At 43.5% G+C, this 27170-nt stretch overlaps 1 protein-coding gene across 2 annotated transcripts in view; it reads right to left on the bottom strand.

Annotated features, from left to right (window-relative positions):
- CDH24 (cadherin 24) overlaps positions 1 to 26355 on the bottom strand; it is a 72384-nt gene extending 46029 nt beyond the window's left edge. For both annotated transcript variants that reach the window (XM_066603954.1, XM_066603955.1), the window contains exons 1-2: positions 26128 to 26355; positions 22366 to 22738 (exon numbers count right to left, since the gene is read on the bottom strand). In XM_066603954.1, coding sequence (XP_066460051.1) covers positions 22366 to 22593 — 228 coding nt within the window. In that variant the 5' untranslated portion in view covers positions 22594 to 22738; positions 26128 to 26355. The remainder of the gene's footprint in view (positions 1 to 22365; positions 22739 to 26127) is intronic.
- Between the last annotated feature and the right edge of the window lie 815 nt (positions 26356 to 27170).

The following is a 27170-nucleotide window of genomic DNA, read 5'->3' as shown; positions in this document are numbered from 1 at the left end:
CAAAAAGATGTTTTACGTAATTTTTTTTAGTCCGATAAATACCCTGCTGCCCACATCTCATTTCCTATATACACACCTGTCCGACGATGCTCCTCTTCTTCATTCTGGCAGCGCATCAAGTGACTTGTGACATCACTGCCGACTCCTGACCCAGTGACATCCCGTAAACAGATTACATGGTCTAGGACCAGATACAGGTGATATTTCATTTGGATGGCTACTAAGAGAACATTGATTGCAGCATTCATGTACTTACTGCACACCGATGAGGGGCAAAAATACCAAAGCAGCTGTCTTTGTATGGATTCTGGCTTGGCTTTCAATTCCCAGTCATTGTTACAAGGCTTGTATAACGAGTCTAACATTGGCTTGCAGGAATGCTGCCTTCCAATAGGTGGCACTGCAGAGGAATTGTTCCATCTTCCTTATTCGCATATATTTCCCAGAGTAGCACGCATGGCCTTATAAGTCTCCTCACTCACCTTCTAGGGGCTCTCTTTAAGGAGAAACAATACCCTTCCCACCCACATCATAGGCCTCCCACTAGCCAAATCAGAAACCTCCTGCACACTGATGAGGGGGCAAAAACCTCGAAACAGCTGTCTGTTTATGGATTCTGGTTTGGCTTTCAATTCCCAATCATTGTTACAAGTCTTGTATGAAGAGTCTAACATTGGCTTGCAGGAATGCCGCCTTCCAATAGGTGGCGCTGCAGAGATATTTTCCATCTTCCTTACTTGTCTCTATACAAACATGTCACCGCTGCAGTAAGTATACACAGCAGACTGAAAGTAAGTACAGAGGGACAACCTTCACACCACTGCCACCAGTGTTGTAACATTATTCGGACAACCCCTTTAATACATATCCTCTCTCCACCTTACATAAATATTTAATTTTAAATCCATATTTACATAGCCAGTGATAAAATGTGCTACTTTATATAAGTGCAAACAATTATCAATTCTTGGTGGGATGCAGAGTTACCAGGTAGGTCGCCAGTTGTGGCTGCACCATTTACTTACTGACCAGACCCATGACATTGAAACGATAGTGTTACAACAAACATATACTTTATATCTATCTGTATGACTAGCGATAGGTTCGGCTTGTGGAATGAGTGATTTTAATTGTTTTTTATTGGCTTTGAAAAGAAAAAAAAATGAATCATTCCCAACGTAATTTCTTCTTTAGGATACCCTTGAAATATTTAATGGCTCATGTAATATGTGCTCTAAATCTATTAGTTTATACCTACAAGTAACTTAATTCAGTGGAAATGCATAGTTCTGCTGACTGTAGACTTCAGCATATGTGACAATAATAATAATAAATCGGGCAGCGGCTTAATGTTATTGGTATGAACTGAAGAAAAGTATAAGTGACATTGCCAGGCTACGCTATGCTCCACGGCGCATTACTCAGCAATGAGATTACCTTCGGAATCAGAATGGGCAGCCGGCAACATATTTTATTTTTAAAAAGTCATAATTCTTCTTTGTGTAGTCAACAGATAGCGAGATTTTACAATTATACATCCGACTTCTGATCCATAACATGTTGCTGTCTAAAATAATATTCTCCAATTAGTGGCTTGGGGTACATATAGGTCTTAGGTCTCCCGTGTGTATTTGCATGTACAGACACTGTACCAATAACAGGCAGCTTCTGTGAACTACATACATGTGGTTTTTCCAGAAATGTCATATATAACGGCATGCATTGATGCACTGAAGGGTTCTAAAGAAAATTGAAGGTCTCGAAACTTGTGACCTTACAGGCAAATAGCTAGTGAAACCGTAGTGTGTACAGGCTACTAAACTGAAACTACCTATTATCAGAAGAGGAACATGTACATAGTATGTGGACACTAATGCTACTGTATAGTCCCATGATAGCAACGTGTAAATAACATATACGCAGTCCTGCAGGATTAGGCCTCCCGCACACGGCAGTCGCGGATTCTGCAAGCCGATTTCCGCTGTGGAATACCTGGGCATTGTATTAAATGTATTTGTGGATGCACTGCGGATCTCACGCACCCATAGAGTGCTATCGAAAAAATCCAAACAAAACTTGTGCGAAAATTGACATTTGGTGTGGAATTTAGTTCCGTTGCATGGCAATTTTATCACCGTTTCCGCTATGGAATTCTCCTTTTCTCAATAAAGGGGTGAATTCTGCATAAATGTTTGCAATAAAACCCGTGGAGATGAGGCACGGGGGAATACAATGAGTACAATAATTACATGTCAGTGTTTGTCAGTCGTTGTGTCATGTCTGCTCTCGAGTCCCTACACAGTTCACTTTCTATTTTCACCTAAGTGGCTATTTGGAGAGCATCCTCTCTTTCTCTGTGGAGTATCTCTGACTCCTCCTCTATCAGTAACCATTGCTTTAGTAGAGCATTCATGACAGCAAGCATTGTGTCAGGTTTTTCCTGAACTCTGAACAAGCATTCACTGTTTGTTCACACTAACAAACACCAAAACACTTACCTAGCATACCTGCACACATAAACTGATGGAATTGCTATGGTATAAGTTATTGGTTTGTATTTTGGCCAATATACTAAAGCCCACAAGCTCACGACAAGGGTCCTCGTTCTCTCATGGGTCAAGACAACTACCTCATGAGTCCTGCCTGCAAGCAGGGGAATCGTCCCAAAAGGGACAGCCCTACGCTGGAACATAACAGTACCTTCACTTTAAAAAGAACCACAAGGGTACTGGGAGTGATTAGAGGAAATCAGCACCCTCAAGCCAGAGGGGCTGGTATTTATGTGCAGCAGACCAGCGGTGAGTGGCTGGCTGGAGAACTCCACACCCAGCTAGCGCAAACATCCCACACCTGTGGCAGTGTGCTCCTGGAAGCCCAGCCAGAGCTCCCAAGAGCACAACAGCTGCATAAATATGCACACCCTAAAACTAATGCTTTGCAGATGTACCCTTTGACTTTATGACAGTAGTCTTTTTGGGTAGGTGTCTATCAGCATGGCACATCTTGACTTGCAATTTTTGCCCACTCTTCCTTGCAAAACCACTCCAAGTGTGTCAGACTGTGAAGGCATCTCATGTCTAGCGCCCTCTTCAGGTCTACCCATAGATTTTCAATGGGACTCAGGTCTGGGCTCTGATTAAGCATTTACAAAACTTTTATCATCTTCTTGCAAAACCATTCTTTTGTTGATTTGGAAGTATGCTTTCAGTTGTTGTCATGATGAGAGATGAAATTCCTCTTCATCTTCAGCTTTTTGTGCCAAAGTGGACTGATATTTGGAACAGTTTATAATTCCCTCCACCTTGACTAAAGCCCCACTTCCAGCAGCAGAAAAACAGCCCCAAGCATAATGCTACCTCCACCATCTTCACTTCGGGTATGGGGTTCTTCTGGTGATGCTCAGTGTTGACTTCTTACCAAACATACCTTCTGGAATTATGGCCAAAAAGTTCCCCCTTGGTCTCATGAGACAATAACACGTTCTCCCACAGACTTCTGGCAGACTTGATGTAGGTTTTGGTAAAACATAGCCGGGCTTGGATGTTTTTCTTTGTTAGAAAAGGCTTCCGTCTTGCCCCCCTTCTCCATAGCCCCGATATATGATGAATACGGGAGATGGTTGTCCCATGCACTACACAACCAGTGCCTGCCAGAAATTCCTGCAGCTCCTTTAAAGTTGCTGTAGGCCTCTTGGCCGCCTCCTGCACCAGTTTTCTTCTTTTAAGAGACGTCCAGTTCTTGGTAATGTCACTGTTGTCCCAGATTTAACCCACTTCTTGACTGTGTTCCATGTTATATTTAATGCCTTAGAAATGTTTGCTCCCCTTCTCCTGACTTAGACCTTTCAACAATCGGATCCCTTTGATGTGTTATAACCAGAGATGAGCGAGCACGCTTGGTTAAGGCTGATACTCGTGCGAGCATCGCTCTCCTTGAGTAACTGCATACTCGTCAAAGCAAATCCGGGGGAGTGGCGGGGTGGAGTGGGAGGTGGGGGGGGGGGGGAGAGCTCTCTCTCACTCTTCCTTCCGCCGCCCACCACCCCTCCGCATTTGCTCGGATGAGTATGCAGTTATTTGAGAAGAGCAATGCTCGCTCGAGTATCTGCCTTAACCAAGCGCGCTCGCTCATCTCTAGTTATAAGCTCTTTACGGCTTTTGCTGAAAAATGCACCCAAGAAAATGTCAGGAAAATCCTCCTAAAAGAGCTCAACTTTATATGGGGGAAATCAGAATCCCTGTAAATAATGGCAGCAGCGTGCGGACTACTATTCATCATGAGTTTAACTGTGATTGGCTAATTCTGAACACAACCGCATCCCCAAGTATAAGAGGGTGTGAACACTTATGCAACCACATTATCTTAGTTTTGTTATTTCAATTATTCTACCCACGGACAGAGCGGGAGTACCGCAGTGGTAAACAAAAATTCCCCGCTGGGGATCGTGGAAAAACGTGCGTTTTTCTGTGGTCTTCATTAATACTCTATTAATCGAGACCTCCACTGCGGAAAAACGTGGTGAAATAGAACATGCCACGATTTTTTTCCCGCAGCGGAAATCCGCAGCAGAATCACGCATGTGAGCACGGACAGGCAGAACAGCTATTAGGTTCAATAGAACCTAATAGCTGCATTATTCCGTCGTGGGGAACACAGCAGAAATCCGTCCGTGGGCATTAGCCCTAAATGATTTACGTTTGTTTTTAAATGGGATTGTACAGATAACGGGTCAGACTGAAGGTGGAAATAAATCAGAAATGATTCATCTTTCATTGGATTTTTTACCGTGACATAATCATGGCAGACTCATAGTCATATATTTGGTCCATGCGTTGTGCAAGTCTACAATGGAGTGGATTCAGACAGCGCATAGACCCATAATAGCCAATTAGGCTATTTGACGGTCTGCATGAAAAACAGCACGTCCGGTCTGTGAATAAAACAAAACATAGTTTGTCCTTTTCTCCTTCATTTTCAAGGGCAAGGATATGACATGCAATGTGTGGGGTTCCATGACAAATAGTGTCCGTGTGTTGTACGATGTACTTATGTATCTTTGTGGACAGCACATGGCTGTGTGAGTAAGGCTGCCTGTCCATGGGCGTTGTGAGCTACCGCCGGGGAGCAGGAGCCAGCTGAGGGTTCTCCATGGTGAGCCTATCTGACAGATAGGCTCACCGCGGAGATTTGCGGCAATTTGCAGCATGGTGCGATTTGCCGCCCGCGAGCGAAGAATCGCTATGATTCTTTGCTCGTGGACAGGGGGGCTACACTTTCCATAGCAACGCTATGGAAAGCATTCATTGCGTTCCCCGCAGCCGGATTATCGCCACTAGGAACGCAATGCAAAAATGCCCGTGGACAGGCAGCCTAAGCCCTAAATAATATTATTAGTATCGCTCAGATCATTACTGGATTGTTAGTGTAAATACTGCCATCGACTGAACGGCGAACGATAATTTGTTCACTTATCATTCATTGTTCAGTTTAGGCAGCTGTAAAAATCACATGACAACCAACCCATGTAAACAGGCAGTTGTTCATCTACGACTGACTACCTGTTTACTGTGAATGGAGGCGGACAGCTGGAAGAGATCCCCAGTGCTCTTTGCCTCCATTCACTGAGCAAATTTTGCTCCATTTTGAACTGATATTTTGTGGCACAACTGAACGCAGTAGAACGGTCAAGTCCCCTAATCTGACTGAAAGAAAGGTTAGAAAAGCTTAATAAAATGTTCATAAATATGAAAAAATAATAATTCTGCATTTTCCCCGTCACTTTATTATATTTAAAAAACAACTATCACAACTCGTACCATAAGATTAGGGCTTGATTTGTCCTGCATGGCGAACGCAGAAAAAAACGGTACCAATAAAAACAACAGTTTGTCCTGCGCAAAAATAAACCCCCAGCCAGATCCATGGACACAAACATAATAAAGTTGTGGTTCTGTGAATATGGTGATGCCAAAACATTTTTTCTTAATGTATATAAATTTAGTTCTGCAGAGGGGGAGAGAGTTTAGTATCGCTAAACTCTCTCCCCCGGCCAATGGAATTCCAGGCTGCGGCGTATATGCACCACACTCAGCCGTGTGAATGGGCGATAAAACGTGAGATTTAGTGGCAACTTGGTTGAGGCTTTCTCTCATTCATGCGATTTTCGGCCGCTTGCATCTATGAAAGAGGCCCCAGAGTTTGTGCTGCCCTAGGCATTTATAATGCTTATTGTAAAAGGGCTTGTACCAGAATCACAAGTTATCCCTAATCCACAAGCCAGGGGATAGCTTGCTGATCAGTGGGGTTCACACCTAGCAATTTGAAGAATAGGGGTCCTGTGTTCCCTCTGCCTGTTATCACGCGGTCACCTTACCCCTTGCAGTGATGTCAGAATAAAGGGCGTGCAGGCTGAGCATGTATGGCCTCTCCATTCATTTCAATAGGGTGATGGAAATACCCAAGCACTTGCAGCTTGGCTATCTCCAGCAGTCCCAATGTAAATGAATGGAGCATCCGTATGCTTAAAGTACCAGCACTCCATTCAGTTTCCTCTGCACTGCAGGGGGCGCAGTAAGCCTACAGTAAGGATGACAGGGTCCACAGGATCCCTGTTATCAAGATTGGTGGATAGGAGATAACTTCTAATTCTAGTCCAACCCCTTTAAGTCATGTTACAGCTGCTGCCCATACAATTTAGATAGCTGTTGGCAAAACACTCGTTATGATAAGAGCTATTGCTCCTAGTTCCCCCATACACATGCACACTTCGAGATTACTACATAAATATGGCTAGCTTAAAATTGATACAGTAGCAGAACAAAACTTACTACATAGTTATTGTGGCAAGGTAGTACACAGGATGGTCTGTAGAGGGCATAAAATCAGGCACAATGTGTGCTAATCAGCAGGGACAGCTGTATGGGTGTGTCTCCAGAAGTTAAAATCTCCAAACACATTGAGTTCCCTGCTGAAAGCCAGGAGAAGTGACTGTGGAGGCAGCTTCAGGAACTGCAAAGCCTAAGGTGGGGCACCAACCAGACTGTGTCCGTCATGAGTCTGACAGGGGAGGACGCCCCCTAGACGCCCTTGCTGGGTAGCATGACAAAGACACTGAGGGTTGGAAACCCTCATGTTTGTGTTATGTTCCAGTATGCTGATGCTGTAATGCTTTGCTGTGTGTGCAATAAAGCCAGATATTTGATGTTAATCCGGTGGTCCTGAGTCTCTATGTGAGTGGTGCTAACCATCTTAAAGTAGAAGATGGCGATCTCTATGACCAAGTAACCCCCCAGGTTACCACATTAGGTTAACAAAACCAAGCTTATTATATAACTATAATAACAGAACCAAGATTGCTACACAGAAGCAGTACCCAGCTTACTAAATAGACATGGTACCAGAACTAATCTTATTGAATAGATACAATAACAAAACCAAGCTTTTGACATAGATACAGTACCAGAGTCAAGCTTATTACAAAGATTTGATAACTCAGCCAAGCTTGCTACATAGCCACAGTAGCAGAACCAAGATTATGTTTACTTCTGTCAGAAAAAAATCAAAAGAAAATTCATCATCATTGTAAAAAAAATCGTAGCGCAGGAAGCAACAAAATTTGCCATCATGGAAATCTGCACCAAGATCCACATGTCATAATGTGGATTTTGATGCAGCTTTGCTGGCAGAATTAAGCCATTTTCAATTCAGCATCAATTCCCATGTTAGCCATGTGGATTTTGGTGTGTCATTTTCTGCCGGGCAGCGCTGCCCTTGTGCAAGGTCCCGGTGTCATACTGATTCTGCTGCAATTTTTTTTTACAGCTAGGGTGTGGGATCACTGCAAAAGCCGCAGAAGATATTCTACTAAAAACAATATGCCCCATGTTGATGTATAGTAAGGGCTTATTCGCAGAAGTGTATTTTCGGTCTGTATTACGCTCAAATGTTTTACGTGTGTAATACAGACAGCATAAAACCCATTGAATTGCATTGGGGTCTTCAAACAGCATTGTTCACACACTTATTTTACATGCATGAAACAAATAGCTGCATGTCCCATTCCGTCTACAGACCTAAATCACCCATACAAGTTTATGGGAGCATTAAAAAGACACAGTAAATCCGTATGGTACACGCGTATTCACAGCATATTCATGCAAGAAAGCAAGAAAAATCAGTTGGTCTTTCTTGGTTTTTCTTTGTGTGCGTGAAAAACAGTGAATATGTGCACAAAAACCGCAAGAAGGACCAAATATGCACTAATACACACAGTAAAATCACGGCTTATTTTACGGGCTGTATACGCATATATCTGTGTAAATGAGACCTAAGGGCGCCCACCCGCTGGCGATTTTTTTCCCTGCGAAATTCGCAGCATTTTTTTCTCTGCAGGGGTATATGGGACTTCTAATGTTAAAATCGCGATCGCGCAAAATCGCGATTTCGCGGTAAATTGCGATTTTGCGCGATCGCGATTTTAACATTACAAGTCCCATAGACCCCTGCAGAGAAAAAAATGCTGCGAATTTCGCAGGGAAAAAAATCGCCAGTGGGTGGGCGCCCACGCCCACCCACTGGCGTTTGCAATTTACGTGCGTGAAAAACGCAGCGTTTTCGGCGCGTTTTTAGCGGCGTTTTCGCGGCTTTTCCGTTAATTTCCATTGACATTCATGGGTGCATTAAGAGAAAAATAAGGACACATATGCAACTGACAGTTCCTATGTTAAAAATCGCAACGGACCAAAAAAAAAACGCCAGTGGACAGGAACACATGTTATCTCTATGCCTGTGCAGGAAAAACGCAAAACGCAAAACGCAAACGCAGGTAAAAAAAACGCCAGTGGGTGGGCGCCCTAAGACTTCATTACCAACAGGAAAACAGGTCAGCTATTAGAGCTGTGGCAGCTGGAGACCAATGCACAAGTGGACTAGGAGATCCGGCAGCCATGTAGTCGCGGACCCCTTCCCCCATGTAAAAATTTGCTTCCAGGCTTCAGCCCCTACATTCCCCCAGGACTGGCCCTAACTTCCAACTTTCATCTGGCAAACAGCCCTGTGCTGCCTGCAATTCCCCCTCTTCCCAATTCAGTGAGAAGGAGGGCTTTGGGGCGGCTAGGTTGAAGGAATTGAAAAAGAAAAAACTTTTTTGCTCCTGGGGACGCCCCGCAGCAGCTGTACACCTTAGGCATTGGCCCTCCAGTGCTTAGTGGCAAATACTACTCTGGTATATGTACCCCAAAATAGTGATCATGAAAAATACAACTCATACTGCAAACACCATGCCCTCATCACCAAACAAATGTTGGGAAAAAGTTATGGATTTGATCAAAGTGTAGGTTAATTGCTTCCGGCTGTGTATGTATAATGTATATGGGGTCAACAGACTCTCCCACGGTAGCTAATGTCATTGGAATAAAGGATGCCTTGTTCCCGCAGGCGATAAGTCTATGCCGGAAGTTGTCTGGCAGTAGCTTTTTTCCCTCTTCTATATAAAAATGCATGCGGTGTCAGCCAAGTGTGCATGTGTATAGGGAAGTAGGGGGGATAGCTATCAGCCTAACAAGCACTTGGCTAACAGTTATCCAGGGTTCTTCCAGGGAGAATACTATTGATGACCTATCCTCAAGAAAGGTCATCAATATTTGATCGGCTGGGGACCCTTGCTCATTTCTCTGATTTCAATGAGCGCTACCCTTGCAGTTACAAGTGCCAGGCACTTCACAGAGACTTCCACTGCTTCCGCTCCGACTCCTGTGCATCTGCGGTGCTGTCAGTGGGCGGACCATCAGCTGATCGGTCAGGACCCCAAATGATAGACCTCAGCCGATCAACTACTGATGACCTATCCTGAGAAAATGGATTTGCTCTCCCTGGAAACCCCTTTAATGTAACTCAAAACTAGGGGACGCAAGTAGTAAAAGTGCCTAGGGCAGCATGAACTTTAAATACAGCAATGATTCCTGGACGTGCCTAAGGTGAGCAAGTTACCTGTTGGTGGATTCATTCTTCTGAATGGTCAGTCCGTTAGCCAGGCACTCCTGCTACATAGTATCAAGGCATCAGCTATAACATATATACTGTACTACATTGATACTCTGTACTCCCTATCTGTGAATCAGGACATATTTTCTCCAGATCAGTGAAGGCCCCACGTTTTGGACTGACTTATCCTACAAGTCAACTCTTGAAAAACATTATGGCTCAACACCACCTGGTAGATTTGAATGTGCTTTCCCAGCTCTAAAAGGTCAGGGCATATCCAATGCACATACTGTATGCAGACTGACTATAGGCTATGAAGATTCCCCAGGATACAGCTATAGTCATAGTAAGAAATGCCTTTGGGGCTTAACACCCCGGAGGCACAAAACCAAGAAGAAAACATCTTTATTTACCTCAGTCAGACTGCATATTGATTTTTTTTTGCAAGTAGCAATCACAACTGACAGCAATTGAGAGAAAAGAAAAGTCATTCATATATAGGTCAGACAAGTTAGTCAGAAGGGAGTATATACTCTGAGATTAGTTAGTACTGTACATTGTACTGCGAGGTATTCTCATGTTAAAAGACAAATCTCTGTGGGCTGATTAGACTTTAGCGATTCAGTTTAGCTGTTCTTTGCACCTGGGGGTCTTATAAAAATGCTGATGATGTGCAATATCTTCGGCATCTTCTATGCATCCCATTAAGAGGAGCTAGATGACTTGAAAAACCTTCACATTGGAGCTGTATATCAAACGTCTACAAGCATGGCCGCCAACTGATACTAATAACTATGTTCAGCACCCGCTTTAGAAGAACTGTCACTGCTATCTCTTAGCTATGTAACTAACCTTCAGTATTCAGGGGGAATGATATTGAAAATATCCTCAGTGGAGACGCTCATCATTCACATCTCCTCCCCTACCGAGGTAACATAAAAGACAGGGTCACTTTAGGATTCCAGTAGTTACCTCCTTAACTTTTGGAAGTTATTCCTGAGTAATTCGCAAGCTGAAATCACTGCCACCTCCTATTTACATTGGGCACATAAGGGTCCTTTTGGACAAGCCGATTCTCGTTTGAACAAGAGAGTGTTGTCGCCGCTATTTCGTTCGCCCTCGGGCAGCCTGTTTAGGCAGGCAGATACATTGTTGGCTTGTTCAAACAAAATTGCTCAGACGTTCATATTCACTGTATTAGGCCTCATTCACACGGGCCATACATTCTTATGTAATTGCAACAATAAAGAATAGCCCCGATCCAGTCCCTAGATTAGCGTTTTCTCATCCATTCACACGGGCCATACATTCTTATGTAATTGCAACAATAAAGAATAGCCCCGATCCAGTCCCTAGATTAGCGTTTTCTCATCCATTCACACGGGCCATACATTCTTATGTAATTGCAACAATAAAGAATAGCCCGATCCAGTCCCTAGATTAGCGTTTTCTCATCCATTCACACGGGCGTATCGCGTAAAAAATACGCTGCATCGCGGAATTCTGTCGGTTGGCAGAAATCCTCGAAATGACGTCTAATGCTTAAATAGAGCCAGCTGTCTTCTTTTCCGAGCACCAGACGCAGGTAAAGTCCTTCCTCTCCCCTTTTTTCCAGCTCCCATAGGACTCTATGGGAGCTTCCAGTGTTTTTTATCGAAAGATAGGTCAAGACTAGAGATGAGCGAGCGTACTCGGTTCGGTGTTTTTGGACTCGAGCACCGCTTTTTCCGAGTAACTGACTACTCGGACGAAAAGATTCGGGGGGCGCCGGGGATGCGTGGGGGTTGCAGAGGGGAGTGGGGGGGGAGAGAGAGAGAGCTCCTCCCTGTTCCCCACTGTTACCCCGCGCTCCACCACGCCGCCCCCCGCCCCCCCCGAATCTTTTCGTCCGAGTAGTCAGGAAAAAGCGGTGCTCGAGTCCAAAAACACCCGAACCGAGTACGTTCGCTCATCTCTAGTCAAGACCTATCTTTTGACACAGCATGAAAAATCCGCGACCCTTTTCAATGCAATTTTTTTTTCATGTGCCCGAAAATCTCCCATGTGAATGAATGCACTGGAATCCATTTTATCGCGACGAAATAGCCACGTAAAAACACTTGTGTGAATGAGAACAACTGAACGAATGCTGTTCAAACGATAAGTGAACGAGCCAATGATGATTTTTAGGTCTGCATAAATTGACCGACGAACGGAAAATGAACGATTATCGTTCGGTCGTTGGCTCATGTTTAGGCTGAATAATTATCGTTCACTTTTACTCGTTTGTACGATTTTTTGACTGATAATCGTTCTGTCTAGAAGTACCCTAAATCTTTGCTCTCCTAATCCTGTGATTGGCTAAAAAAACAAATGCATGATTAAGTAGAAATGGGAATTCACTGTATCCCCACAACAAGCATTCGACAAGCGAGATGTTGACTAGGGACTCCACTGCACTTTGGACTGCTCAATGCGCAATTTGGATAAGAACTTAAAGCATTTTGGGGCACCTAGGGTATCATTCACAACTTTGCATAAGACAGGAAATTAATAAAGGAGGGTGCAACAATAACTCTGCAGCGCCACCTATTGAAAAGCAGCATTACTGCAAGTCAATGTTAGACTCTTTATACATTGTTAGACTCTTTATACAAGCCTTGTAACAATGACTGATGGGCAGCAAATATTCAGAAACAGCTGTCTGTGTATGGATTCTAGATTGGCTTTTAATTCCCTGTCATTGTTACAAAGCTTGTATAAAGAGTCTAACATTGACTTGCAAGAATGCTGTCTTCCAATAGGTGGTGCTGCAGAGTTATTGTTCCATCTCCCTTATTTGCATATTACCCAGAGGAGCATGAATGGCCTAAGTCTCCTCACTCACCTACTTGGTGCTCTCCCTAAGGAGAAAAGATAGTTTTCCTGACACAGGAAGTTAACTGGCAGAAATGTACAGAGAATTAGTTCTCTCTCCAAAGATCCTACACTGAAGGAAAAAATCTCTTTAATAAAGCCCCAGTTATCCCAAATAGCTGGACCCTTCTCTGTTACTTGTCTGTCTTTGCGGATTCGATAAGCTGCTGTCAGACTTACAATCAGGCCCTTTGCCCCATCTGATAGATAACATTCTTGGCTACTAATTGTGGTTTGGATACTGTTAAGTAGAATAAAAAGTGGGGTCACAATGGAACTGCATGGTACAACTTGAAGGGTATTGTATGTCATAGGATATAGCTTACAGGGAACTGTCCGCTAACTGCCCGGGCAGCAGCGGTATAGTGACAGACATGTTCATTTCAGCCATCACTTATACCAATCAGTTTAGTGGTTTTGCAAATCTTATTTGTGAAACTTTGCAGGGCCGGACTGGAGAGGAGTCCAATGAAGCTCATACATATTCATATATGCACACTCCTCCCACTTTCCTCCTCCCTCCAGATGCTGATCCCTCTGTCCATATGTCCGGTAATACAGAAGGACCTGCCAATCAGCATCTGGAGGGAGGTGGGGTGCGGGTATTACTGCAGCAGAGCAGCACGCGGTAACAGGTGGTTTTACCATAATTTTTTCTTTGCAGTGATTTGTGAAGAGCCTTAATCTTCATACCAGTATTGATAAACCTGCCCCACTGACTACAAACAGAAAGCACAATTGTTTTGGCCGCGCCAATTAATATGCATGTGCATATTCACTTGATTATGATTTACTACACGGTGATGCTTTGATCCGGACTATCTATATCTATAATTTTCCATGTAACATTATCCATCCGCACCTGTCTATACTCTTTTTATCAATCATTAAAGGGGGTTTCCAGGGAAATACTATTGATATCTAAAGGTTATCAATAGTTGATCGGCTGGGGTATGCCGCTCAAGGACCCCGGCTGATCAGCTGTTTGGTCACAACACACAGTGGTAAGGAGCGGGAGCTGCTGCTCTGACCCCTGTGTAGTGGCCGGCGCTTGTAACTGCAGGTGTAGCTGTCATTGATTGACAAGCGCCAGCCACTACACAGGGGTCACAGCAGCAGCTCCGACCCCTGTGTGTTGCAGTGCTGACAGCATGCGCCCGGTTAGTTGATCAGCCGGGGTCCCGAGCGGCGTACTCCAGCCGATCAATTATTGATACCTATAGTCATCAATAGTATTTCTCTGGAAAACCCCTTAAACTCCTTTCTCTAAGAATCTTGTACTTTTACAAATATTCAGCTCAGTAGATAATGACACTTTGTAACGTGGTTTGTTTTCTTTCCTGCTCTCGTAACTGCTGCAGTAAAGCAAATACTGTTTACATTACTTCTTGCTCTATGGTTGCCATGGCAGCATAAACAGACTACTTTCACGGATATCCTGTTATGTGACCTGCACTCTTATGATAGTTAATGTAGAGCAACCCCAGAGCAAGCACTAACGGGACAATATGCACAATACCGGAGGAGAGGGAGTATATTAAAGGGAACCTGTCATGTCTGAAGCTGCCCGGGCAGCAGGATCCAGTGACAGGCATGCTGATTCCAGCTGTCACTTATATTGATCAGTTTAGTGGTTTTTCAATTTTTTTTTAAATGCAGTGCCGGACTGGAGGGGAGTCAGGTGAAGCTCATGCAGATCCACATATGCTCACTCCGGTATTACTGCAGCATGTGTCCACATACGGCTTTTAATAAAGAACTGGTCAAGAAGCAGTGTTCATGCTATCTGAGGGAAAGAGAGGGCAGAACCAAAAACCCTGTCCATGCGCAACTATGCTCCATAGCAGCGAGCGTAGTAGTGCATAAGCCCATGTGTTTTTGGCCTGAGGTCAGATGCATGAACTAAATACGATTTCTTTACAGTTTTTCTTTCTCTAATAATTTCAATAACCAAAAACACAACAGTCCAAAAAACTACCTCAGTTTAGGCTGAGATCGGACATGGTAGTTAATTAGCACTGGAAATTTTGCCGTGAATTCATAACAAATCCACAGAGAATCTGCAGTAGAATCTGCATGCTGATTGTGCCGTGGATTTCACCCTTTATATAGCAAAACAATGAGAATTCTGCATTTTTCATTTATTTCGTAGGTTGAGGTTTCAAAAACCCCCATCCATGTGAACCGCATTGTAAATAGTCACATATTTTCGGTATGGAATCTGCAGCAAAAATCTGACAATTCGGCGCCCTGACCCCAGCATAAATCTGCTAGTTCAGAATACAAGGTCTCACTCACATACATGTAAAATCAGGCCGCTGCGAGCTAAGAACAAATTCAGGAAAAAACTACCAGGTCCGTAGGGGGGCTCCTCACGTGTCATGCATAAGGTACCTTCTCAGGGGCGTAACTAAAGGCTCAGGGGTAGAGATGAGCGGACCTACTCGGCCACGCCCCTTTTTCGCCCGAGCACCGCGATTTTCGAGTACTTCCGTACTCGATTCGGGGGGCGCCGTGGGTGAGTGGGGGGTTGCAGCGGGGAGTGGGGGGGGAGAGGGAGAGAGAGAGGGCTCCCCCCTGTTCCCCGCTGCTACCCCCCACTCTGCCACGTCTCCCCCTGTCCCCCGAATCTTTTCACCCGAGTACGGAAGTACTCGAAAATCGCGGTGCTCGATCGAGTAATTACTCGAAACGAGTATACTCGCTCATCTCTACTCAGGGGCCCTGATGCAAAAGGTGAGCTGCCCCCCCCCCCTCTATCTGTACCCATACGCATACCTAAACCATGCTGCACTGAGGCATAACTTGAAGCTTCTGGGCCCCAATGCAAAACCTGTAACAGGGCCCCTAACTATAATGCTTTATTCATAGTACTGGACTCCCTATATGAAGAAGAGAGGCCTTATGGGCCCCCTAAGGCTCCTGAGCCCAGATGCAACCGCATCCCCTGCACCCTCTATAGTTACGCCCCAGTACCTTCTTAAAAACACAAGTTTATTGGATATCAAAAATATATACAGGAACAAGACTGGGAAAGATATGGTGCGGTCCTTCCTCCATACCAGTCTGACACTTATAGTACTTTTTAAGAAGATACTTGGCGCTGGACTCTATAAAGTGTGTGCACTATTATCGAGGCTGCCGCATATGTCTAATGGGTCCTGTGCCCCGAATACATTAGGTGTGAACATTGTCTTATGTAGGTGAGACGGTTTATATACTCTCTCAAATTCGTGATGGTCATATCCAGTTCCTGATAAAACATTTGTGCAAATAAATACATCACAGCACAACGATCTTGGGCCAAAAAAAGTTGACTACAATATTTCAATAGACCCTTAGACATTGAAAGTGAAGCAGTGCTCACCAAAAAACAGCTTCTCACAGCATGTGTGTCTCCATGTACAGGGTGTTAGGTGGGTCCACCAAGTTGGGAAGCCTTGTCAACAACAGGACAACCCCAGCAGTGGAAGAAAGAGCTGTCTAGTGAAATATGGTCCAATTTTTATAGAATAAGTTTAAAACTGCACACCATGCACCATGTCTAGACAGAAACCTCCTACGCGTTTCCAGCGAGAGAATTGCTCTTACTCATACCATCACTATTCTATGCCTAAGAATTATTTGTTCGAAATGCGTAAGCAGTGTCTTTCTGCCCATGGTGCATGCTTTATATTTTTAAACATGTTCCAGAAAAATTGAGTTTGTATTTCACTGGATAGTGCTGAAACACATTCTTTCCAATCCACAAACATTAGGCTAGGGCTACACGGTGACTTTAGCCACAAAAGAAGTTCCGCGGACACATATCACAGTGTTAGCGAAGTCTTATGCCATCTCTTGCACCAAAATGTCTGACTTTTATTTTCCTGGCCACTTTTGAAAAGTGGCAAGAAAAGGGGGCAGGGCTTAGCAGGAGGGGTGGGGCCTATTGCAATCCACCAAATTTACTATAATTTTTGTCAGAATCCGGTGTAAATGATAGCTGATTTCTACACTTATTGTTATCATAGATTTCAGATTTGAAGCTCAGATATGCTAAATGTATTCAGACTCTTGCATCACTTAATAAATTTGTCGCACTTCATGCCAGCGCAGCCTATACTTACAGCTGCATATAAAACACCAGTCTAATAAATCACTCGCTACGTGTTTTACCACAAATAGATGTTGCTTTTGGTTGCCTGATTTTTGGCACACTCTAGTTATACCGCCGTGTGTGAATTCACCCCTTAAACAGTCCGAAAGAATGTCACAGCTTTTTGATGAAATTGATATTTTTCAGGACCGACGTAGTTTTTAGATATTGACGCCACAATGGCCAATTTGTTCCGAATGCAGCATTAGATGACAAGATGAGATCCAGCGGTGGCTTTAGAGCACCGTGCTTTATAACTGTCAAGTCAACATCAAGTTCTGATTTTCTAGAACAATCGGAGCGGAGAACACTCTAATCACACACAAGAGCCTCTCCTGTCACTTGTTTGTGCGTTGTGTGGGTAGACGGACAAGGGAATTAATCAGATAACCATTTAAGGGGTTAGAAGGGATTGCGCACTGCTAATATCAACTGCCACACGTTTCCATTAGGTTTTTTATTCGACTCCCTCTGGATCCACACTGACAATTCCCACAAACATAGGCTTAACAGTTTACTTGGTAAACTTGTTTGGTAAATCAAGATGTGACCATCTCAGATAAAGTCTACCATATACTAGATAGCTGACTATTTGGCTATTTCTTCCGACCCATGGGCTACAAAATCTGTAGACAGCCACAGTTAATACGATTTTGGCAATACCAATCATTGGTTTTTGTTTATATTGTAGTACTGTAGTACTTTAAAAAAAAAAACTTTTTATATTTAAATTGCTTTCTGTCACTCTCCTCTGACCCCCGTAACTTTTTAATTGGGCCGTATGAAGGCTTTTTTTTGTGGAGCAAGCTGTGGGGTTTCTATTGGTAGCATTTTAGGTTTCATATGACATTTTGATCACCTTTTATTCCATTTTTCCCTGAAATCAGGTGACCAAAAAGCGCAATTCTGGCATTATGTTTTCTCTGACAATGTTACCTGCGTGGGATCAGTAATGCAGTATCTTAATAGGTTGAACTTTTACGATTAGAGAGATACCAATTATGTATTTTTTTGTCTTGTTTTTTGATGCAACGACTGGGTCTTCTCTATTACCCCGCTTCATAGATCTCTGTAATCAGTGCACTGAGAGCAGGAAGCTGAATTCAGCCAGCGCAACACTGGAGCCTGGAGAAGTGAGAAATCCACTGAAACCCAGATATGAAAGACTAACCTCTCCATTGCTGTAGACCACCAGGGATTTGGATATTAGCCCTTTCTCTATCCTAGATTACCAGGAATACCGCTTTTCTGACACAGGCCACTAGAGATTTTGACATTAACCTATACCACCAGTGATGTAAACATTACCTGTTTCATTGCTATAAACCTCTAAGGATGGTGTCATTATCCTCTTCAATGCTCTAGACCACCAGGGATTCAAGCATTAACCACTTTTCTGCTCTAGACCACCAGGAATCCTGTCTGTAACCTCCTCACTGCCCTATATCACCAGAGTAGTAGACACTAACCCCTTAACTGCCCTAGACCCCAGTACAATAAACCCGTTAACTAGCTGTAGTAATGGCTAATTTGGCGATTTACAGGAGTATTTATTTGCTGCAGTACTGGATCAACTGATTTAAAGGAAACAGTGTGGAAGTCCCTAACTGACCCATACTCTAGTTACAAATGATTAGAGGGAGCACTATCCACTGCCCCCTCCTATTTTTTTAAATTGGCCATTATGTATATTGAGTAGTTTAATAGATAACGGTCGGTAACACCTATCTTCCTAGCTCCTGGGCTCCTCTTCACGTGTTGGCACTGGCACAGTGAATACTGACACTGTCTAGTACGGAAACATTAAAGCGCTGTGGAATAAGTTGGCGCTATACAAATAAAGATTATTATTAACTATGAACGGTGTGGCGGTAGAGAAAGGGGGGCACTAGGGGAACAGCTCAGGGCCTATGCTCTACTTAATCCGCTACTGCATACACATTACATTGTAGGTGTCTCCCACTAAAAAAAAGTAGAAACTGCTTAAAGCTGTTAATGTAAATTAGTATGATATATGTAGATCCTGTCTTTTTTAGCTGGATCTGTCAGTGATCTTCGTCTATTGAGGCCGTTGTGGGAGGAAGGAAGAGTGAAACGAATCAGCCATGTTTGATTCTTTTCAGCTGATTCTTTTGTTTTAAGCAGCTCTAGATCCGTGCCCAGCAGTCATTCTCCCTCCCATCTCCATACAAATTAATATGCACTTTCTGCCTAGCTGAATATGCATATTAATAGGAGGGGGGCTGTCAATGGTGATACTTGCCAGCAAACAACTTTTGACCACCATTTATCTATCATATGCTTTTGGGCAGCTTTATTTTTTACGGAGATTATGAAATTGTTAAAGATACACTTTCTGATGAATTTCCATGCGTAAACCCAAAGAAATTACAGGCGCTACCATATGTTGTTAGACAGTAATTTGACTTAATTCCTTCTATTATATACAACTCCAGTGCTGTTACTAAGTCACCTATTGTGCCATACTTCTATAGCAATACTTCTCATTGGTGGCTGCAGATAGCTTTCTGTGCTTTACCGCAGGTGGCTGTCAAGAGTGCCCTTAGTCATTTTCGAAATTATCGCTCTCCGCAGAAATGTTTTTTCTGTATTTATCATAATGAAAGAAGGGGAGGGGATGTGATTTTATATATATATATATATATATATATCCCAAAAGAAATAAGGATCTTTTTGCCCATGGTGAACAGTCAAATAGCGGGTGCTTCTAGTGGAGGCTACAAGGTAATAGTAAGTACCTTTCTCACACTCTGCAGACGTGTCACATACTAAGGCCTCATGTCCACTAGCTAAATGGAATTGCGGAGTCCGCAGCGGATTTCCGCCATGGTATCTGCAGCGGATTTTGCCCATAGGGAATCATTGGCCATCCGCGGTCCATTAACATGATTTTTGCACCCGCGGATGGCATTTTAAAAGAATTGCGTTTTTTACGCGCAGGAGAAGAAAAACGCGGCATGCTCCATTCTGCCGCGGATTCCGCGCGGATCGGCAACATGTGTGCGGATATCTGCATGCACAAAAAATACCATTTAAAGCAAATCCGCGCGGAAATCTGCGGCAGATTCTGCGCGGACTGTATTTTTCAAGTGGACATGAGACCTAAGGCCTCATGCCCACTAGCAAAATTGAATTGCGGATTCCGCTGTGGATTTCCGATGCAGAATCAACATTCAATTTTGCCCATAGGGAATCATTAGCCATCCACGGGCAATTTAATTGAATTTTGCTCCCGCGGATGGCATTTTAATAGATTTGCGTTTTTCACATGGCATGCTCCATTTTACCGCGGATTCTGCGCGGATCGGCCACATTGCTAGCAATAGGTGCGGATATCCACATGAAAAAAAAAAAAACATTTAAAGCAAATCCGCGCGGAATCGGCTGCGGGAATCTGCTGCGGAAATCCGCAGCAGATTCTGCGTGGATTGTATTTTTCTAGTTGGCATGAGGCCTAACAGTCTGTGACGCGGCCACAGATCGGGCACCTTCTCTGTGCAATCTATGGGTGTCCTATGATTTGCGCAGAGAGAGGAAAGCTATATATGGACCTGATCGCCGCTGTAATGTTCGCATGTAGCAGCGTTCAGCTCAGTGGGCATTGCAGGGAGGGAGGTTTTGTTTAAAGATAAGTATTAAGAAATCCCTCTTGTTCTTAAGCCAGTTTCACATGAGCATATTGTAACACGTCCGTAATACAAGATCCGTAATACAGATGATATAGCAACTGTACATCATCAGTATTTGATCTGTATATGCTACCATGTTTGCTGCCATTGGTTTTATTTTCTACTAAGCAAATAGGGTTTTGTATTTGCCCAATAGAAAATATTACCAATGAACGCAAATACAAATGAAATGCTGCTGATATATGGAAGCAACTATATTTTAATGACTTTCTATAGAGTATTAGCGGCGTATTTTTGGCCCGATAGAGGCAAAAATAGCACATCCTGTTTTTATAAAACATGGCCGTGAAAAATACGTCAATGTAAATAGATGCATAGATTTACATTAGCCCTACATTATGGTCCAAATACGGACTAAAATGTGCTTGTGTGAAAGTGGCTCCCCGTTAATAAGAGTCATTTGCCTCAGAATCTATACAATAGTTACCTGATAATCATCTTTTTCTCACTGATGGTTTAGTCGTCTGCACTTCAGATTATTTGTATTCTGTCCTTGTACTATAAATCTGCTCTTGGTTCCCTGACTTTCTGGTGAGCTTCTGTTTATGCATAGCAGACTATCAGATAAGGCAGAGCTGCAGGAGGTGAAGAGCAAAAGCCTGGACCATTCATGAGACAGGGCTGTGTCTACCTGAACCAATCATTAAATAGTGGGTGTGTCTGAGTCTACCTCAAACTCCCTGCAGACACTGTAACTAAACTGTATTGACAGATAGCAAGCCTGTCATAATAGAGATGAGCTAAGCAGCAGCCAAGTATGTAGAGGAGCTAATCAGTGAAGGCAGAAGAGGGACTGATCAGCAGCCTGAACTAACGATGAGACAAGGAGTGTGTTTCCCTTAACCAATGATGGGATACATGGTGTGTTTCTCTGAACCAATGTTGAGACATGGGGTGTGACTTCTTGAACCAATAATGAGGCATGGGGTGTGGCTTCTTGAACCAATAATGAGGCATGGGGTGTGGCTCCTTGAACTGGTAATGAAACTGGGGGTGTCACAGATTACCCCTGACTCCCTGTAGACACTGTAAATAAACTGTAGTAACAGATCACAGCTCTACACTAATAGAAATGAGCTAAGAAGCAAGATCTGAGTGAAATACCTAGCAGATACCCTCAATAGGTACTGATGTACATGTAATTTTTGATTTCCTAACTGGACAGATGCTTTAGTGAATTAGAGGGATGAATATTAAAATATACAACCTGGAGAACCCCTTTAACAGGAGGATGAGAATCTTATCTATGAAATATGTGGATTAACAAGTTCTCCCGTGGATGAGATGTCAGCATGAGACTGTGTGATCAGCAGTGTTTCCCAGTTGTAATCCCTATCTACAATGTGGCTATTGTTGTGTCCCAAAGCTAGATACAGAGGTTAAAAAAAAGGCACATGTCCATTAAATTCAACATTCCTAAGGCCCGGCTGTTTGATCCAGAGGAAGGCAAAACAAAATTGATGAATTACATCCCTGAAAGCATGGTCTGTGACAGATGAAGCATTATTTCTCCTTTATGAGATACTTCAGAGTCTGTAAATTTACAGCACCAGCTATTACCCAAACATAAAATGTTTTCCGTTACATATCAATTTGTGCAACATAGTGGAGCATATAGTCTTACGAAATACACCTACTCACCCTTCCGATCAGGACAGGTTCTGGTCCTGCATATTCTTCTATCACAAAGAACTGGTTCCAGACCCAGCTGCGCTTGGAACGGAGAGGAGGACCAGGGCCCTGCGGAGGTGAAGATGGAGATCCACTATCTCCACTTAGCCCTGGAGAATATTCCTCCATGACAGGAACAGTGGAGGAACAGCCCAAAAGTAGTAAGGAAAGTAGAGGGCACAATTGGAGGGCAGGCATTGGGAGGATGGAGACCCCGCAATAACACAATGGGGCCAAGAGACAAAGGTCACAACAGACTGCGACTTGTATGCTGTATGTCAGAGTCTTCCATGTAGTAGAGTCTTTTTAGTTTGAGTTGTTACTTAAACCATGAAGTTTGAAACTGGCAAAAACAAAGAAGAGGGAAAGAAAAATAAAGTGGATTACAATGTAAAGTCAACCTTTAAATGCTATAAATGGGTTTACTCTGATATTTTACACATTTCCTTATTTATATAATGTCGATACACTGTTATATTTAACCCATAAACTGATGATCAATGACGGCAATAGCTGTGGGTTCTTTCAGACCCTGCTAGAAATGCTGACCATATACTGTAGACAGTAATACATTTCTTTACACACTTCTTTATCACACAGGTGTATTGTCCAGATGAGTTTGACATACGGGTGAGACATGATGGGGAGCCCTGTCTATCAGAACTCTCTGCAAATCAGTCTTGGAATTAAGGTTCAGTGAGCTGTAAAGTGGGCATCTTGCGCTGGCATGTTGCTGATGCCCATACTTACACTGTAATGGCCTTTTTTATGTCAAGTTGTTAACAAATCACATTTATCCGTTTCTTATTTATAGCTGCTTCTAGGATAACATCTAATAAGGCCACTGTTACAGTATCCTGTATTGTCATCTCACTTCCTAAAGTCCTGCATGCCTTGCTATGCAAAATTATTGGCTTGGTGGATGTATTATTATGTAACTGAACCAATTTGTTAGTTTTGGACAAAGCTTTAATGGTTTTCACTTGGCTGAACTTAAAGTGGCTGTATGGTAACTTTTTGAATATTTTTGTGATCCATCAATTTGATGGGTCATTAGAATATGATAAGTTAAGGTCCAACTTCTGGCAACACAAACATCACCAAGAGACTTCAGGTACCAATTCTCTGTTGGAAAAATGGTCTCACTCTTCATAAGTGAATGGGAATATCAGAAACTGCCTGAAGTTTTTTGACATTCCCATTCCCTGTGAATAGGAGCACAATTTAGTTCCTCTCATTCTACTCTTCCAACTTCTCTACCTTTAGGACTTTTTTAACTTGCAAGTCATAGAAGTGAAAAAAGGAAAAAAAGACAATTCCTTTCATTTGAACAACAGGACAGAGAAGGAAATGTAAGTAGGGAAAGTATAAGACTTGTAGTTATGTACAAACAAACAAAGAGGACTCCTGTGACTAAATTCATTGAGTGCTGCACCGCCGCTATTGTTTCTGCGCTCATCTCCTGCTTCTTCCTCTCACCATCGACTCTTCCACCTCCTGTCTCCCTGCAGGCCTGATATTTCAAGTGAGGAGGTTCAGACTATTCTTTTCTACCTCTGCTTTTTCCAAAAGACCATAGGAGGTTTTGTTTTTGGTTTTATCTCTCACTATTTCCCTGCCTCCTATGATTCCCACTGTTCCTCTGTATCTTCTCCCCACTGCGCTCCCCCTTATGTAGAACTTATTTCCCCTGTTTGGATTTTGCTGCGTACAAATTGTACCATCTGTCTCTCCTCTCCACTTCTCCTTCCCCTTCTCCCCTCACTTCTCCTCTCTTCCTCTGTCTCTTTGTATGCCCGTCATGTTCAACACTTTACGCTTTACTGCAATAAGAAGAGGATAAGAAATCATAGGGAGAGACTGAGAGAGGAAAAGGAGGGGGGGGAGAAAGAGGGATAGATAAAGATACCAGTAAAGAAGAACAAAACACAAAACAAATGGGCGAGAGGGAGAGAAAAAACAAAGCCCTAAATGTGGAGCTGATGATGAGGGGGGGATATTAGGGATCGGGAAGGCAGCAGCTTGCCTGGACACAATTTGTGCCACTGCAGAAGTTCTGTGGCTCTGAGGGACACACATGACCATCTGGTGACACGTCTCAGTGATGGCAACACATCTCCTGCAGTCCCTCATTTGGGACTCGAGCAGGTGACCAGAATTTAAACAAGTCACAGTAGCCATCACTGCGCTCATCATATGGACTTTTATGTAGTCACATACTAGGATGTGGATATCACGTTAGAAATATCCAGTCATCCTTCTCCTCTACACTCAGATATTTCATTGTCCTTCTGTCGGAGTCTTGCTTCCCCCCACCACTGTTTTTTTAATGCCACCCTCCCGCTATCTCTATTCCAACTGCTTGTAAAATTCATGTCTCTTTTCCCTGTAGGGTTTAGTGGATTATTCTAGGATGGTGAATGCTGGGTATTAACTTCCACATATAAAATACGATTTTTTCTGCGTCTGCATCTGTGCAACAGACGAATTAAACTCTTAAATATACATGTCAGGTGGATTGTCTGCCAAGAAGTGTGTACAGAATGTGCTATGTGATCGTCTAATTGAGGCATTGATCATCCCGCAGCCAATCCCCTTACCTGTCTGACTGCTCCCGAAAACTCCTCACGGACCCCCATTTATGGTCCCCATAACTCTTCTAAGTGCTCCCCTTAATGAGCCATTAAGCCATTTGCTGCATATGATCCCATTGTTCAATTACCTCTCTCCTCACAGCACCTCCTTTTATCTCTCTTTTTACAATGCATTATATTGGTTCGCACCGTTTTGCTGTGACTCTTCCATTACTTATTATACGGCTCCACCATCCACCCTTTAACTCTCCTATTGCTCCACATAAATTCTGTAATTGCTCCATAATTAAACGTACGCCTGCGTTCATTACCGATGGAACCTCTCACCATCAATGCGTCACGCTATATATTGTCACCGATGCCCGCCACTTAGAGCTCCTCCCCCTTTACCACTCTCTGACATACTTAGATTAGCGCTAAATAATTTGCAATCATATACAAGTAGCATAACGACGCAATCTGCAATTAATCGTACAACCGATCACGTAGTGAAAACAACCTGCACGTTCACTGCAGCTTCTCTCCACTTATCAGATTGCATGGATAATTATATGATTTTCATTAACGAGCGATTAAAATTTCAAAAATGATGGGTTTCTGTCATTTTTGACATGAGGACTTTAAAGGCGCTGCTACAGGATGCCCAACAAAAATGGCACTTGGGTGAGCGGCGGAAGTAGCGCTCTTGCCTGAACCAATCAGAACGCTCTTGTGGAGTTATCATCCCGCCCCCTAGACTTAGGAAGTATATTGAACCCTCAGAATGGGCAGTTTTGTATATATACCCCTTACTGCCACCTTGTTCGTTTTTATAGATTAATTCATTTTGGGGACAAATGCTCTTAAAATGATTTTTTTCAAAAAAATCCCATTTGACAATTTTGGCAATACCAATAACCATAAGTAATTCTCAATCATCCTGTGAAAACCCCTCCATAGCCACTAGTATGCCCCCCACACTAGTCCATCGAAGTTTCGATAGCACCTCCCATGGCAGTCACCTCCTCCTGCACTGCCTGCTGCTGCACAGTGTGAGGGACCCTGCAGGACACTACATGCATGACTCCCCCCACACACCTGTGCCATGCCCCCCGCACATACATGCACACACATGACCCTCGCAGAAGTTTGCACGCACCGTGTAACTCCAGACGTGTGAGGCACAGACCGCGCCACAGACCGAGACCTCTGCAGAGACCCTCACAGAGACCACTCCAGCTGGGAGAGCGCCCGGGAAGACTGCTGCAGAGACAGCTCCACATCTACGAGAGGCTGCTGCTGCCGCCGCAGAGACCATGTGATAAGGAGGCACAGACAGTGCGAGGGCAGAGATAGAGACGGGCACACAGGTTCCTGCAGATGCTGCCCTGGTTTTAGAGCGAGTGATGCTGAGAATACGAGTTGACATACCCCCCCACCCCCCCTGAAATAAAATCCCCTGCACTCCCCCTCCTCCTTCTAAGTCTCTCTCTTTCTATCTCTCCTCCTCTTTCTTCCTCTTTCTCCTTTCCTCTAATACAAGAGGACACAAAGAACAGAGAGAGACACAGACAAAGTGACAGCCACAAAGCAGAGGGGACAAGGAGTGTGATAAGCAGACAGCAGCAGCAGGACGTGTACATGGAGAGGATGAGATGATAGATACATAGATAGATACATAGATAGATATTGGATACATTGTTGCACACACAGCATTCCACTGATGGATTACAGAGCTTAGTGAATAGGCATCTGACATGGCTGGTTTTGGATGCAATGTGACTCTGTGCCCCTGGGGTACATACACAAATTTTCCCAATATACAGGAGCTACAGATATATGAAATGTCCAATATATATATATGTATGTATAGGCTGTTGGGCATTGAGGGGAATGCAAGGTCCAATGAATGAAAGATGATGTTAGCATTGCATGCCAGTAACATGATGTAGAGGAGCAAGGCTGAGGAGAGTGGAGGGCAAAGGAGGATAATAGGACAGACAAGTGTCTTCTACTTTGTCGCTGCAGATCCTCTCCCGTATTAGATATGGAGTATGGAGCTGAGAACAATACACAGCGCCGGCACATTATCTTCAATAGGCTGGACACATCACCGATTCTACTGATCAGTTGGCATTGTAACTACTCCGAAAAGTAATGGGATTCTTAGAAGTATTCTTAGCAGAAGGGGTTTAAGAAAAT

This window comes from Eleutherodactylus coqui, chromosome 5 (assembly GCF_035609145.1).
Source record: "Eleutherodactylus coqui strain aEleCoq1 chromosome 5, aEleCoq1.hap1, whole genome shotgun sequence".
In the NCBI taxonomy this organism is placed as follows: Eukaryota; Metazoa; Chordata; class Amphibia; order Anura; family Eleutherodactylidae; genus Eleutherodactylus; species Eleutherodactylus coqui.
Note: the sequence above shows the minus strand (reverse complement) of the source record. Positions and strands in the feature narration are given on the sequence as shown.